The 14,321-nt window shown below is 38.0% G+C and overlaps 1 protein-coding gene across 1 annotated transcript in view; it reads left to right on the top strand.

The window, feature by feature from the left end:
- The window catches only part of TINAG (tubulointerstitial nephritis antigen), a gene marked incomplete at both ends in the record, with an annotated part of 48,039 nt that extends 35,397 nt beyond the window's left edge, over positions 1-12,642 (top strand). The window contains 2 exons of the mRNA XM_084262045.1: positions 11,252-11,297; positions 12,532-12,642. Of these exons, the coding sequence (XP_084118171.1) occupies positions 11,252-11,297; positions 12,532-12,642 (157 nt within the window). The remainder of the gene's footprint in view (positions 1-11,251; positions 11,298-12,531) is intronic.
- Between the last annotated feature and the right edge of the window lie 1,679 nt (positions 12,643-14,321).

The following is a 14,321-nucleotide window of genomic DNA, read 5'->3' as shown; positions in this document are numbered from 1 at the left end:
TTTACTTCTTTACTCACTAATAAATTAACTCATGTCTCATGCTGAAAACTCCAGGCAAAACAGTAGTTTCAAGTTCCAGCAAGATTTTTCTAAGAAGTTTTATCTCATGAAGAGCACTAGTGAGTGACCCCAACTGTCTTCTTGGAATCATAGAATGAGTTAGGTTGGAAGGGACCTTTAAAAGTCATCTAGTCCAACCCCCCTGCAGTAAGCAGGGACATCTTCTCTAGATCAGGTTGCTCAGAACCCCATCAAGTCTGACCTTGAATATGTCCAAGGATGGAGCCTCCACTATCTTTCTGGGCAACCTGTTCCAGTGATCTATCACCCTCAAATTGAAGATCTTTTTCCTAATATCCAACCTAAATCTCCATTTTTCTAGTTTAAAACTGTTACCCTTCATCCTATTGCTACATGCCCTCGTGAACAGTTCTTCCCTGGATTTCTTATAGGTACCTTTTGGGTACTGGAAGGCTGCTATAAGGTCCCCTAAGAGTCTTCTTTTCTCCAAGGTGAACAAGCCCAACTCTCCCAGCCTGGCTTCATAGGAGAGGTGCTCCAGCCCTTTGACAATTTTTGTGGACCTCTTCTGGACATGCTCCATCTGGTCCATGCCCTTCTTGTGTTGAGGCCTCCAAAGCTGGACACAGTATTCCAGGTGTGATCTCACCAGAGCAGAGCAAAGGGGCAGAATCACCTCTCTTGATCTGCTGGCCACACTTCTTTTGATGCAGCCCAGGATGTGATTGGCCTTCTGGGCTGCAGATGCATGTTGGTGGCTCATGTCCAGCTTCTCATCCACAAGTACTCCCCAGTCCTTTTCCTCAAGGCTGCGTTCAAGCTCATCATCTCCTAATCTGTATGGATAACAGGGATTGTTCCAACCCAGGTGCAGGACCCTGAACTTGGCTCTGTTGAACCTCATGAGGTTCACCTGGGCCCACGTCTCCAGCCTGTCTGGGTCCCTCTGCATGGCATTTGGCACATTAACCTCCCCACTCAGCTTGGTGTCATCAGCAACTTTGCTGAGGATTCACTCAATCCCACTGTCAATATAATTAATAAAGATATTAAACAACACCAGTCCCAGCACAGATCCCTGAGGAACACCACTTGTCACAGTCTTCCATCTGGACTTGGAGTCATTGACCTCCAATGGCTTGTAATTAAAGAATAAGAGCTAAACTGCTGGCTAATTGAGCAGAGGGAAAGCCTAGTCTTTGAACGGTACAAGGATTTTGTATTACAGTACTAAGAATAGTACATAACCTGTAATAGTTATACCTTTTTTGTTTAGTAGCATTATGGCAGTTTTATGACCATGTCCAAGGAAGAAAGTGAGATGAAAAATTTTAGACTGCGTGTATTTCTGTCCCATTCCTTTTGTCTGCAGAAGAAGGTACTGTGAGCCTTTTAAAAAAGCAGAACTTTGGTATTAAAATAAATCCGATCAAGATGAGAGGGACCAAGTAATCTTTGTAACCTGTTGCTGTGCTTATATGGTCTATGGGAAGACTATCTTTATCTAAGACATTTCATCATTTATTTGACCAGCGTGGTTACAGTAAATTTGCAGTCCCTACATAGAAAACAGTATCAGAGACAAATGAGTCCAGTTCGTTAGCACTGATTGTGGTCAGCACTCAGGTGGGATGAATTTTCTTCAGGAGGCATCCTTCTCTCTTGAAAGCAGAGTGGTTCTTTTCCTAATCCAAGCTTCTCAGTTCCCTAAAGCTGAATTGGATGAATTTGAACTTCACCAAGCCTTATTTGATCACCAGCATATTTTGTCAGAGATAGAAAGTGTCACAAGTATCTCATTAAACATATAACTGTGGAAATCCCATGGTTTATGTGCCCTGACAACCAAAAAAGCAAGCTGTGCACTCGGGTGCATCAAACACATCATAACCAAACAGTCAAAAAAGGTTATTATCAGCTGTATTCAGTGTTGGTGCGGCCTCACTTTGAGTAAGTATTGTGTGCAGTGTTGGGTCCCACAGTTTAAGGATGTGAAGGTTCTTTACTGTGTCCAGAGGAAGGCAACAAAACTGGTGAAAGGGCAGGAAGGCACGTCCTGTGAGAAACGTCTGAGGACTTTGTTTTGTCTAGTTTGGAGAGAAGGAGGCTGAGGGGCAACCTCATTGCTCTTTAGAGCTTTGTAAGGAGAAATGGAGAGGTTGGTACTGAGGTCTTCTTCCTGCTGTCTGGAAAGATGCGTGGGAAAGGTTTAAGGTCATACTGGGGGCGGTTTAGTCTGGACATGAGGAAGCATTTCTTTACCAAGAGGGTAACCAAGACACTGCAATGGACTTCCTGGAGAGAAAGTCAATGCCCCAAGGCTCTCACCGCTTTAACAATGTTTTAACTTTTGGTCAACCCCAAAGTAGTCAGGCAGGCAGACTAGATAATCACTGTAGGTCCCTTCCAACTGGAATATTCTAAGTTTATGCTGTGGTTGTATTGGAGGTTATATAGTTATCTTATTTGACCTGAAGACCTTGTGAATGCAGAAGTTAATATAAATTAAAATACTTGGAAGAAAAAACAAACCAAAAAAACCCCCAAACAAACTATGAGTACAGACCATAACTTTAAAAACGGAATGCATGTGTTTCCTTTATACATCCTGCATGTATGCTGTTTTTTAACAAAGTCATTGCTTCTGTCTGTGAAGACAGGATGTGAAACATTCCTGTCTTCTATGCACCCCCACTCTTTAAAGACAGGGAGGAACCATTGCATGCAAACAGGCAAACAAAACAGAGACAAATCTTAGCTTTATTTCTGTAAATCTTGGAGTTTTGCCAGTGATGTCAGTGAATCCAATATTCAATCTACAAACTGCATAACTTGGAAACTGCAACTGTGAGTTGAAGTTGAAAAAAATTTGCAAGAGTGATTTAAAATTGTATTTTGCTGTTTGTGTAGTTTTGACTGGTAGATGGGGCCTGCCAGTATGTGAGAAGTCTGTTCTAGATACAAATTGTTGAATGGCAGAAGTTAGATGATGCAGAATGCTCATTGCTAGAACATTGATGTTCTAGCAATAAGATCTATATAAGTACATTATTTAACTGTGGTTAATGCAAAGCACTGACTTCCACTAACATCAACAGATCTGCAGTGATCAACAACTTGAGATCTGATCTAGAACCTGATATAGTTAAGGGTGTCCCTGCTTAATGCAGGGGTCATGAGTAGATGACCTTTAAAAGTCCTTTTTCAACCTATCACATTCTATGATTCTATAAAACGTGTAAGGTTGGAAGGGACCTGTCATACTTCTTTGCTCTGAAGGCTTTATTTCTTTTTTTGTTGATGTATTCAGTCTTAAGGAGTCTGTTTATGTAATATTATTTAGCACACTATTTAGATGCCTTTGCTGTATTTGCTGTTAGCAGCATTTTATCTACGAAGCTGAATGTAAGCATGCTGGAAACTAGTTTCTGGTGTTCCTACAAGAGACCTCAGTTTTTGAAGCCACTCTTGGTAACCCTTTTTGGTTTTTTAGGTCGCATTTCTAGCTTTTTAGCTGTTTTATTCAATGATGTTTAATTATCAACTCCTTTTTTTTTCATGAAAATCTTCTTTACACTTCTCTCAAGAAGTCCACTTTTGTTGTAGTGATGAGGTTTCTTGAAAATGAAACTAGGATATGTTCAAACAAACCAATTTCCATTCTGTGGAAGAAGTCTCCATATTCTAGTTTTTTAACTGCCAGGCAGTGTTGTGCATTCAGAGTCTACATGTACAGAGTTCATATCAAGGGAAAGTTATTACTGAAAAGGACAGCTAAGGTGCCTCTTCTACATAAAACTGCACACAAAATTATGAAAATCTTTTTATAGAAGCACACAAGTATTCATCCTTTTATCTGAAAGAGCACCAGAATTCTCCTTACAGAGTCAGCTGGAGCTGGTTTCCGTTGAGTAAATGGAAGAACCCTGCTTACTTTTCTCCTGAAGGGGACTGAATGCCATTTGGTATAATTGCTTCCTTTTATTCAAGGTTATTTTTGATTGATGATCATGATGGCTTCTTTTGGAAAAGCTAAGTGGTGTATTTCTTACTGTATATTTTCGTCAGACAGAAGAAAAACCCCTTTTAAAAGTAATTTTCAGTAATTGATAGACAGACCTTCTCCATAATTATTCCTGAAAATATCTTCTTTTTCTTCTTAGTAAAAATGGACATTTTGGAGGAGGTAATGTTATAAGCTTTCCCTAAAAATACCAAAGGTGGGGACATTAGTGGTCTAAAGTTTTGTAAAAATAACCCTAATAGATTCCTTGTCTCTGTGAGCAATGAGGTCTGGCATCTGCTTGCTTTTGAAATGTCATTCATTGGGAGTAAATATCAAGATGGAATAATCACGAAAGCAAGAGACAAAAAAGGGCTATTAGCTTATTTTGGTTATCTTCCAGAAAATGTAATATTATTCTCTAATGGGTTTTGTCCAGGAATATGTCTATTCACTTTTAAGTCTCTGTCATTTCCACCTGGGAACTAATTCGAGTTAAGTTACTTCATTTCTGTGGTATTTTTTCTCGATGTTTTCTTTCTTGGACTTCTTTCCCTTATTCTATCTATAGACTGATATATGACACTTATTTTCTATTTCTGCTTGGCATTAGAGCCCTATACATGTCTATGTTCTTAGTGTCTACATGTTTTGACTTATTCTTTTCTCAATGTGTCACACAAATACCTGTTACTGTTGCTCTTTTTATTCCTAGCAGTGATTTACCAGATCTAATCTAGTGCTCCAGTCACACACTGTATAATTCTTCGCTCAAAACACACATGATCCTGCCTATTTTTAATCCTAACTACTAAGGTTTTCTTTCTTTCTCCTTAAAGGAGAACATACCTAAAACAGACTTCATGTGTAATTTGCTGTTCATTATGACATGTATCTTCCAAGACCTTGGCTTCCCTGGAGACACTGGAGATCTCCAGTTACCTTCAACAAGGTTAGGATGTCATTAGTTAGGAATATGTGGTTTAGATAGGTCTACTTTAGGAAAAATTGGTAATGACTACGTTGGTTGCATGAACTACAGGACCTTGGGAACAAAATCAGAGAAAGAACTGTAGGAGACACAATATTGGCTGTCTTAAAGAAATTGTATCTGCTAACAACTCTGAAAGTATAATAGGTTTTGGGTTTTTTTAGGAAGTAGAAACAATTGTTTATTAAATTCCATTGATTTTAACTTCTAGTCTACCTCTCAAATTCTTGAATAGATTCCCATTTCTTTTCTGTAAAGATTACTTTCTGAAAGCAGATAATGGCAACATGATTTACTCTTCTATTAAATCATTTTCACTTACAATGCTGAGCACACAAGGGTTCTGTTCAACAATTAAAACTCCAAGGCACAGTTGTTTTACAGGAAATATTTACTGCAGTGTCATTTTTCCTTCCAATCTGTTGGTCCCTAAACTAGCTATTGCTCCAAGCCATGAGGGACCATAAAATGCATCCCAGATTAGTTTAACAACCTTTTCACCACAATATATATTCCTCGTTTAATGTTCAACCAAACTGCAGTGTCTATATTGTTGTGCTGTGTTGTGAAAAATGAGGCATATATCAGAACTGTGATTTCCAAGTTGTTTATTATGATAATTTTACCCTATTCTCTACATTTTCTGTGTTATCCCTAATAGTTCAACTTGAATAGAATTCAAGTCCTTCAGTGTGTAATGTCTTAATTCACTTCATCATCTATTCCGAAATCATGTGTTACAGTTGTGTAGTTCTGGAATCTGATGCATTCTATTGTCTGCTGATTCCCATGCTAACACATTGTTGACTGTATATTTCTTAATAATTCCCAGTCTTTTCCTTTGCTCATCTCAACTCCCAATAGGAAATTATTATGTCAGGATTCAATTTGTAATTCAGGCAGGTATGACATGGTACGTAATCAACTTCTCATCAAAGAGAAGGTGATCTAGTCAACAAAGTCAGTGGGGACTGGATAGCAACTCAGCTACAACTGCTTGTAAATTCCCCTGCACAAGTATTTGGTGCTACCAGAAGTAAGAAGAGCTTCCCATCTGGCTGTGTCTACAAAAGGACATGGATGTCTCATAGGTGCTCTGTCACATCTGCCAGAAGCATGCAGATTTCTCAGGCAACCTAAGGCATCTCAAATAGCTCTAGACACCTACATTTAGCAGAGTGAATGGATTCCAATACACTCTATTTGATGCTGTGGGACACATATGTTTAGCTATCTTAATCTTGAATTAAATCTCATAGAGTTTTACTGTCAGGAAAAAGACAAATCCCTATTCCAGTTCTGAAATTAACATTTACATTAAAGGATAATAATGCCAAGGTACTGCTTAAATCTCAGAGGAGACCCGTAAAACAGTAGTACACTGTATTCACCACGTTTTTGGAAATATTTTAAAGGAACTATATATTCTTTTTTCTACAGTCTACCTCAAGCAAAAATGTTCATTGATTAATAATAACCTTGTGCTAGTAGTGCCTTTCATAATCTGCACAGATCTTTCATTTGTCTGGGAGAGAAGTGGGTGGCATGGCTTTTAAATTCCAATGACTTATTTAGCTACTTCAGGATTATACTTCTAATAATTATATTTTTAATTTTGGTTTTGAAGGTTTTGTGGGACCAATCAACATTTTCTTTGAGCTCCAGGGAAAGTGGTCTGGAATGCTATCAGTTTCCACAGTTGCTATGAATTATATATTAGGTTACTTTTTACTCACAGAATGTTTCACGAGAACTACTTTTTAATTTATTAATGAATTAACTTTTGTGACCAATCCTTATTTTAAAATCTGTAGCAAATAAAAAAGTAAAATCTTGATGATTACCCAGATTCAAGAAAAGATTTTTGTACAGAGTCTTGTCTATGTAGAGAAACATACATGTTATTGACTCTATCGAAACAAGATTTTCTTAATTCTTGAAATAAGATGCTGTCCAGTTGCTATTCATAGAATCATAGAATCACAGAATCGTAGGGGTTGGAAGGGACCTCGAGAGATCATCGGGTCCAACCCCCCTGCCAAAGCAGCTCCCTAGGACATATCACTCAGATAGGTGTCCAGGCGGGTCTTGAATGTCTCCAGAGATGGAGACTCCACCACCTCCCTGGGCAGCCTGTCCCAGGGCTCTGTCACCCTCACTGGGAAAAAGTTCTGCATGTTGGTGTGGAACTTCCTATGCTCCAACTTGCAGCCATTGCCCCTTGTCCTGTTCACACAGACCACTGAAAAGGGGCTGGCTGATTCCCCCTGCATCCCCTGCTTCAGATAATTATAATCTTTAATTAGATCCCCCCTTAGTCTTCTCTTCTCAAGGCTGAACAGTCCAAATTTACTCAGCCTTTCCTCATAGGGGAGATGCTCCAGGCCCTTTAATCATCTTCGTAGCCTAGTGAATGGCTAAGAGTTTTAGAAAGTTAACATTTCCTCTGAATTTATTTTCAGATTACTAAGTATTATGTGATAATTAAAAAAAAAATCCTCTCATTGAGTCTGCTCATCTTTCAACGAGCACTTACAGAAACAAGTAGATAGCAGTTTAAAATTCAAGGTGAACTAAATATTATTTATTGATTTAATATATTTCTTTTAGCTCAGAAAAATACCTCCTCAGATGTCTGGCTAAGCAAAATAAAGGATATTTAGAGATTAGTTGTCTCTGAGGAACTGATACTTAAATTAAGCTTAAACTCTAAGCGGTGCTTGGATGCCATAACATGTTTCCTAGGTACAACTAAGGGATACAATACAGAATGAATTTATTCCATCAGTAAGGTTGAACTCATGAAAAATACTGATGTATAACTTTATAGGCAGGAAAAGGGGAGAAGAAATTGCAAAGATCAAATGCAATACTTATGCTGAGAAATCTATTTTTAAAAATTGAGAAGTCTATTTTCAAATATATGTCCTCCTTTCCTAAGGATACTACTGCAGAAACACTTTCCACTTACGATTTTTTGAAAGGATTGCTTCCTCTCTAGAAGGTATATTAGTATGAATAAGCCAAGAAATCCCCAGAAATGCTCTTGATGGAGCTGGCATTCATTCCCAGAGGCAAAATGTCAATCAAACTGGCATGTGGCTACAAATACTGCATCATTGAACAATATATATAGAGCATGGTTCACAAACCAACATCTGTTTCCACTACAGCTGAGTGCTTTTTTAGACTAAGAAGTGGTTTAGCCTGGGAGAAATGAGGATTGGTGAATCTCAGCCAGTCTTTGGAACAAGCCTGAACAAACTGTGCCAAGTTTTAGAAAAGACTTGGTAAGCAGGCCTAGGACCTAATGCCACAGTTGCTGCCAGTAAAGGTCAGCATCTATGGAGATGACACTCCATTTCACCTTTCCTGCTAAGTCCTGCTTCTGATGCCAAGAATAGTTTTTATCAGTAGACAGTAAATCAACTTTGCTATCTGCTCTTTAGACTGCAGCCCTTAAAAAAAAAAGGCAAAATCACTTCCCCCATCACAGCCTATTAGTGTACTTAGTTATTTAACTGTTACACAAAATCTATACACTGAATACAAAATTTAATAACTCATAAAACTGTACACTAACTAAGGCTAGAAGTTGTTAGGTCCAACTTACTGAGCCCTAAATTGGCTGAGCCATCTTAGATCAAGTTGCTTAGATCCCTGAATACTTCAGATCAGAAAGGGTCTCTGAGGGTCATCTACTCAATCCCCCAGATGGCAGAGCCATCTTTATAATTAAGGTTCACGGGGTTTCTCAGGTTGAGTTTGGATAGCACTGAGGACAGATATTCCTCAACCTCTCACTTCAGTAGTGCCTAACCTCTTTTCTTATAAAATAACTTTTTTTCCTCTTTATGTCCAATTGCAATTCCCTTTGCTTAAAATGGTGACTGTCATCTTCTGACCATTGGTTTTGTGTGTATGAGAAGAGTCTGCTCTGTCTTCTCTGTACCCTCCCCTCTTTGTAAAGCAAAAGACAAAAGATAGATCTCTCCTAAAGCCTGAACAAAGCCAGCTCCCTTGGCTTCTCCTTGTTCTTCATGTGCTCCAGATCACAAATATCTCAGTGGATTCCTGCTGGTCTTGTTCCAACCTTTTAATGACTTTCCTGCGTGAGGAAGCCCAAAACTGGGCTCAGTGTTCTGGACAGGGAATGGCAGGTCCTGAATAAAAGGGATTAATCACTTTTCTTGACCCACTGGCTGCACTCTTGTATACTTTAAATTAATGTAGTAATAGAGTGTTTGGATGAATGCCCATGGACATGGACTACTAAGTAGCTCTTTTTTCTAAACTGTAAGATAAAATGATGTGTCAAGTACCTCTGTGTCTGACAGTGATGACATTAAATTAATGGATATATCATAGTTAAGGAAAAAAGAGATCCTTTTGCATTTTTGTTTCTAGGTTTTCTTCTATTTAGAAAGATTCCTGAGAATCAATAAACACCTATCATTGTATGAAACTAGAAGTTGACTTTTTTGTTTAGAAAATAACAAACGTTAGAAAAATATTTAATCACAGAAATGTGAGTCTGCAAGAACTAGTCATCATCCTGCTCAAACGAGTGGGAGAGGTAATGTGTAGCCCTGAATGCAGGAATACATGAATACAATTTCAAGGCCCTTTTACTCGGTCTTTAAAATTGATGTAAATATCACTTTCACACTGCAGCTGATGTATATTTTTTGAAGTAAAATGGTCATGAGGAAAAAAAAATCAATCTGAATCAAATATGAAATCAGAAAGCCTATTATATTTTTTTTGTTAGAATTTATTATTATGACAGACTATATCTAAAATATATTTGGCAAAGGAATGGCAAAGATTATTAATAATCCCTGTGCTTTCATGTAGTGATTGAAAGAATCACACAGAATCACCAGGTTGAAAAAGACCTTTTGGATCATTGAGTCCAACCATAAAGGAAAAGCATCATGAGACCTCTTTAAACAACTATAATTACATTCAGTGGTCATTATGACCAATGTTGTTGTTATGATTCCTTGCATTTAATGAGCAATAGCCATTAATTTATGCTTGGAGCCGTAATCCAGACTTTACCTCTCTGCTAGTCACCAATTTTCACTCTTTTTTCCCCTTTGGTTGCAGGTTCTCTGTTAACCAAGGGGTCCTGATACCACCACGGCTGTTCAAATTGTTTCACAAGGATGAAACAGAATTCCTAATTTCCCCATTCACAGTGTGGGATTACTCATCATATTTTTGCTGCTTGCCTTTAAAGTGATAATGGAGCACTGAAAATATAGCTCAAACTCTTGCTGGTGGTGGGATATACACTGATATCCAGCCTGTCAATGACATTCTGTACATTGTAGAATTAACTTTCTACTGTGCTAAAACCTGTAAAATTTACATCTTTGGTGTTCTGTTTATTTGTATTAACTTATAGGTACAAGCATTCAGAGTACAAATGCAAAACAAGGCAGAGTACTTTAAGCAATCAGTAGACATACCATTTATATCTAGCTACCTAAGATGTACAGTTCAGCTTTGTCTCATTGAGCTACATCCAGATGATGGTCTTGGAACATCTTCTGCTTGGTACATAGGAAAAGCAAGGCTTAACAACTGAGCACTGTGCAGTTCAGCTACAACCACACAACTATGAGGGTCTTATCACCCGTCAGGTGGGGACAGTATTTTCTGTGGCTTCATGGATATTGCCACAACATTTAGCATGTCCCGAAAGATGTCAAAGAAACATCAAGTAAGTTTACAAGTCATCACCCACTCATAAAACAGATTAGGTTGTCAGCAATTTAATTTAAGCTGAGAAAAGCTGGGAACATTTTCGGTCCCAGCTCACCAGCTATTTTTGTAAAGGTGTTGGATGAGATCTTTAACAGAAACGTTCCTAGGGATCTTCTGCTGAATTGAAGAAATGTGTTCACATTAATTTCAATACTCCTACACAGTTCAGTTCAGTTCATCTGGCAGGCTCTCCAGAGGAGAGATTCAGTCAATGAAAATAGGTTTTTGCAATGACAAACTAAAACTGCACTTGTGTTAAGTTTTTGTGGCCTCTAATGGCAGTTTGGCTAGAGGATGCTTATCTTCATTTTTTATCATTCACAGAGTCTGTTATTTAAACATGTCTTCTGAGAGTGGTATTAGCACAACTCACTAAGAGAAATATTTCTGGTTGCTTTTTTAAAGCTACAAAATGTGAACACATGCATCAAAGGTCTCACAGTTCCCATCTCTTGCAACAGGTGGGGAGCATTAGCTGACAAAAATGGACAAAACCAGAAGTTCTGGGTAAGTGAATCCTATGCACTGTGTTTTGAGGCAAAAGACAATATCTCTACAACACAGATTACCTAAAGCCAACTTCCTTCCTTTCATTCCCCCTTTCTGCATGTATTTTTTTCCTTCAACTTAAAGTCTCCTGCATAATTCTATTCCTTTTCTGGAAATTTTTATCATACTGATCCTTGAACTATAGCATCATCTACCTCAGTTTCAAAGCCTGTTTCATCCAATCTTCAACCCATATCTGTGTTTTTTACTACATCTTTTCTGTTTCAAATCTCATTCAAATTCTCAAATGTTATTCAAATTTCTTGTGATGACTCAGTTCTTTTAGATGCCTGAAAATGAATCATAGAATCATAGAATATACTAAGTTAGAAGGGACTCATAAGGATCATGAAGTGCAATTCCTAGCCTCACACAGAGCCAGCCAAGTCAGAGCAAGACCCCCAAATCCCTCTCAACATGGCTGGCCTCCAACATCTGATCCCCCAGCCTGTATGTGTAGCCAGGGTTGCCCTTTCTCAGGGGAGAGTCAGTAAAAGTAATCAGTATTTGTTAAAACATTTGGAAAAGACAAACTATTATTTAAATACTGTTGGCAAATGTTATCCAGATAACAGGAAAAAAAAAAAAATTAAACATTGGCCTTCAGCCATTTAGACTAAGTCAGATTTTATCACTTTGATTAACAGCTCATCTCATTATTCCTGTGTCCAGCAGAAGGTAATTTGGAGTTTACATAGCTGATTGCAGGGCTTACTGTAGATAGTTTCACTGACATCTAGGACAAAACTACTGACTTCATTAGAAACTAAATTCTTCCATATGTCAATAGCTACCTGAACAAAACTTAATTTGTTAAAAGTCAGCTTTTTAATATTTTTCTCTTTAATAGATTAGTTGGAACTGGAATTTTTACCATTATTCTTTCAATGACCACTTTCTCCAGCCAATAATTGAGTTATCTTAATATTTCTGCATCAATTTATCAAACTGCCTTGTAGAAATACCATTCTGTTTGTATTAACCCCGGTTTTTGAACTGAAATTTTGATCAAAACAAAAAGGAACAAATGATTGGAAATCAGTAAACATTCTGATTCTCAGTACACTAATCTGAAAAAGTCCCTTTAAAAGGAAACTATCACAAAAAGTTTAATTTTGTATTCTATACATTGCACTTTTAAATACTACTTTAACATATAATCTTTTTTTCCCCACTCTTTGTTTTTCTTTAGATTGCTGCAAACTCCTGGGGAAAATCTTGGGGAGAAAATGGTTATTTTAGGATTCTACGTGGACAAAATGAGTGTGATATTGAGAAGCTGATTTTAACTACTTTGGGATAGTCATAGTCTCCTCCTCTGGTCTGGTTCATGCATCTATTCTTTCCATTGTTGCATATTGAGTCTTTTTAGAGAAATAAAAATGTCTTATCTGTAAGTTACCCATCCCTCTATTAGGGCTCATTAGAGCTTCCTGATCTAAACTTGGGCCACAATTCATGTTGCATCACTACTGAAAGAGCAATTATGAAAATGTTAGGGTCATACTCCTGCTTAAAAAGCTCTTCTGTGGCCACTAGTGTCATACACTAAACTGAATTTAGACACAGAAACCTTTATCACTTGAAATTTACAACAAATTGCAACATAAGCAATTTTGGAAGAGCTAAGTGCTCTGAGAGAAGTAACTTCTAGGTTTAGTGAGTTAAACCAGTACTTGAGAGGAAAGCATACTAAGCCATCTACACAGCTACTTCCCAAACTCTTGGTATATGTATTGACTCAATAAAAGTCAAGATTTCAAAAGAATAGAATTTAGCTCTGAAGTGAATGACCATGTAAAAACATATACAGTCAACACTGGGGTTTTTTTTTTCATTCAACTTCAAGTTGGTTTACACTGCCATAGCTCTTTTGTCAGTAGTTGCAACTCTTGATTTGATTGTGAGATCTTGCTAGGATCTGAGCTGTGACATGAAGTTTCTTCAGTAACAAGAAAGCTCAAAACTGCTCTGCTAGATCTTTGCCTGATCTCTGCTAGATCTTTACCTTGAAGTGAAACAAATCTTACCATGTCAAAGCAATGTAATGGTTTGCAAGGTGATACTGCTCTACTCAGCTTTGGCACTTTGACTGATATATGTGTTCAGCACCCCATCCAGGCACCCTCAGTATCATAAAGCTGCTGTCTGTGGAATGCCACAGTACATGGAAATTAACAGGCAGGTAAATGTATCGGCACATGGAAACCAATTTGTTCTTTGGAAACAACCCTGGTGCTGAGGCAACTATTCTGCTCCTATTCAAAGGCCTTCTGTTAGTGCAGCTCTTGTCACTCATAGTGATCAAGAGATGGTGGGACCTGGGAGCCACCAGTGCCTCTGCCTCATGCAGACTACCTGGAGACAGGTTTTAAATGTCAGAAAGACTTTGAGCTCTTCTAGCCCACTGTTTGGTAGGAGCATGAGGAAACTTGCTCTTCTTTAAGATGCCACCTCTCTCATTTCTGTCCATCACTAGCGCTCAGCCATGCCTGCTACCTGGGATGAAAAGTATCATCTAGTCTGGAGCTTTTTCCAGTATGAATAGAGAGGAACAATATGTGGCTCAGTTAAACTCAATAGAGAACTCTACAGCTTTAAATCACTAGTATTGCTAATGGTCAACGGGAACCACAGAAAGGGATGGTACCAGGAAGGGAAGGGAAGGCACTTTGTGTTCATGACATGGTATAACTTTCCTTTTCTATAAAAAACAGGAAGGTAGCCTTTTTATGGCAAGCAGAAAGAGAGATCTCCACTCAGATTATGCATTGCAATATTTTCTGTTAACAACATGCTATATGAAGTTTTGATTAATTATCAGTCCAACTGTGAAACTTTAAAATTTGGTATAGAAATAACTAGAAGAATATATGTCTTGGGACCTGGTACCTGACAGCATTCATAACTAACAGAAAACTCCCTAAGTTCCTGCATATATTTAGGAACATTTTCCAATAGAACTCCGAACAGAAACGCCTA

The sequence above is a fragment of the Gallinula chloropus genome (genome assembly GCF_964237585.1).
Source record: "Gallinula chloropus genome assembly, chromosome: 3".
Taxonomy (NCBI): Eukaryota; Metazoa; Chordata; class Aves; order Gruiformes; family Rallidae; genus Gallinula; species Gallinula chloropus.
This window is presented reverse-complemented; position numbering and strand designations above follow the sequence as displayed.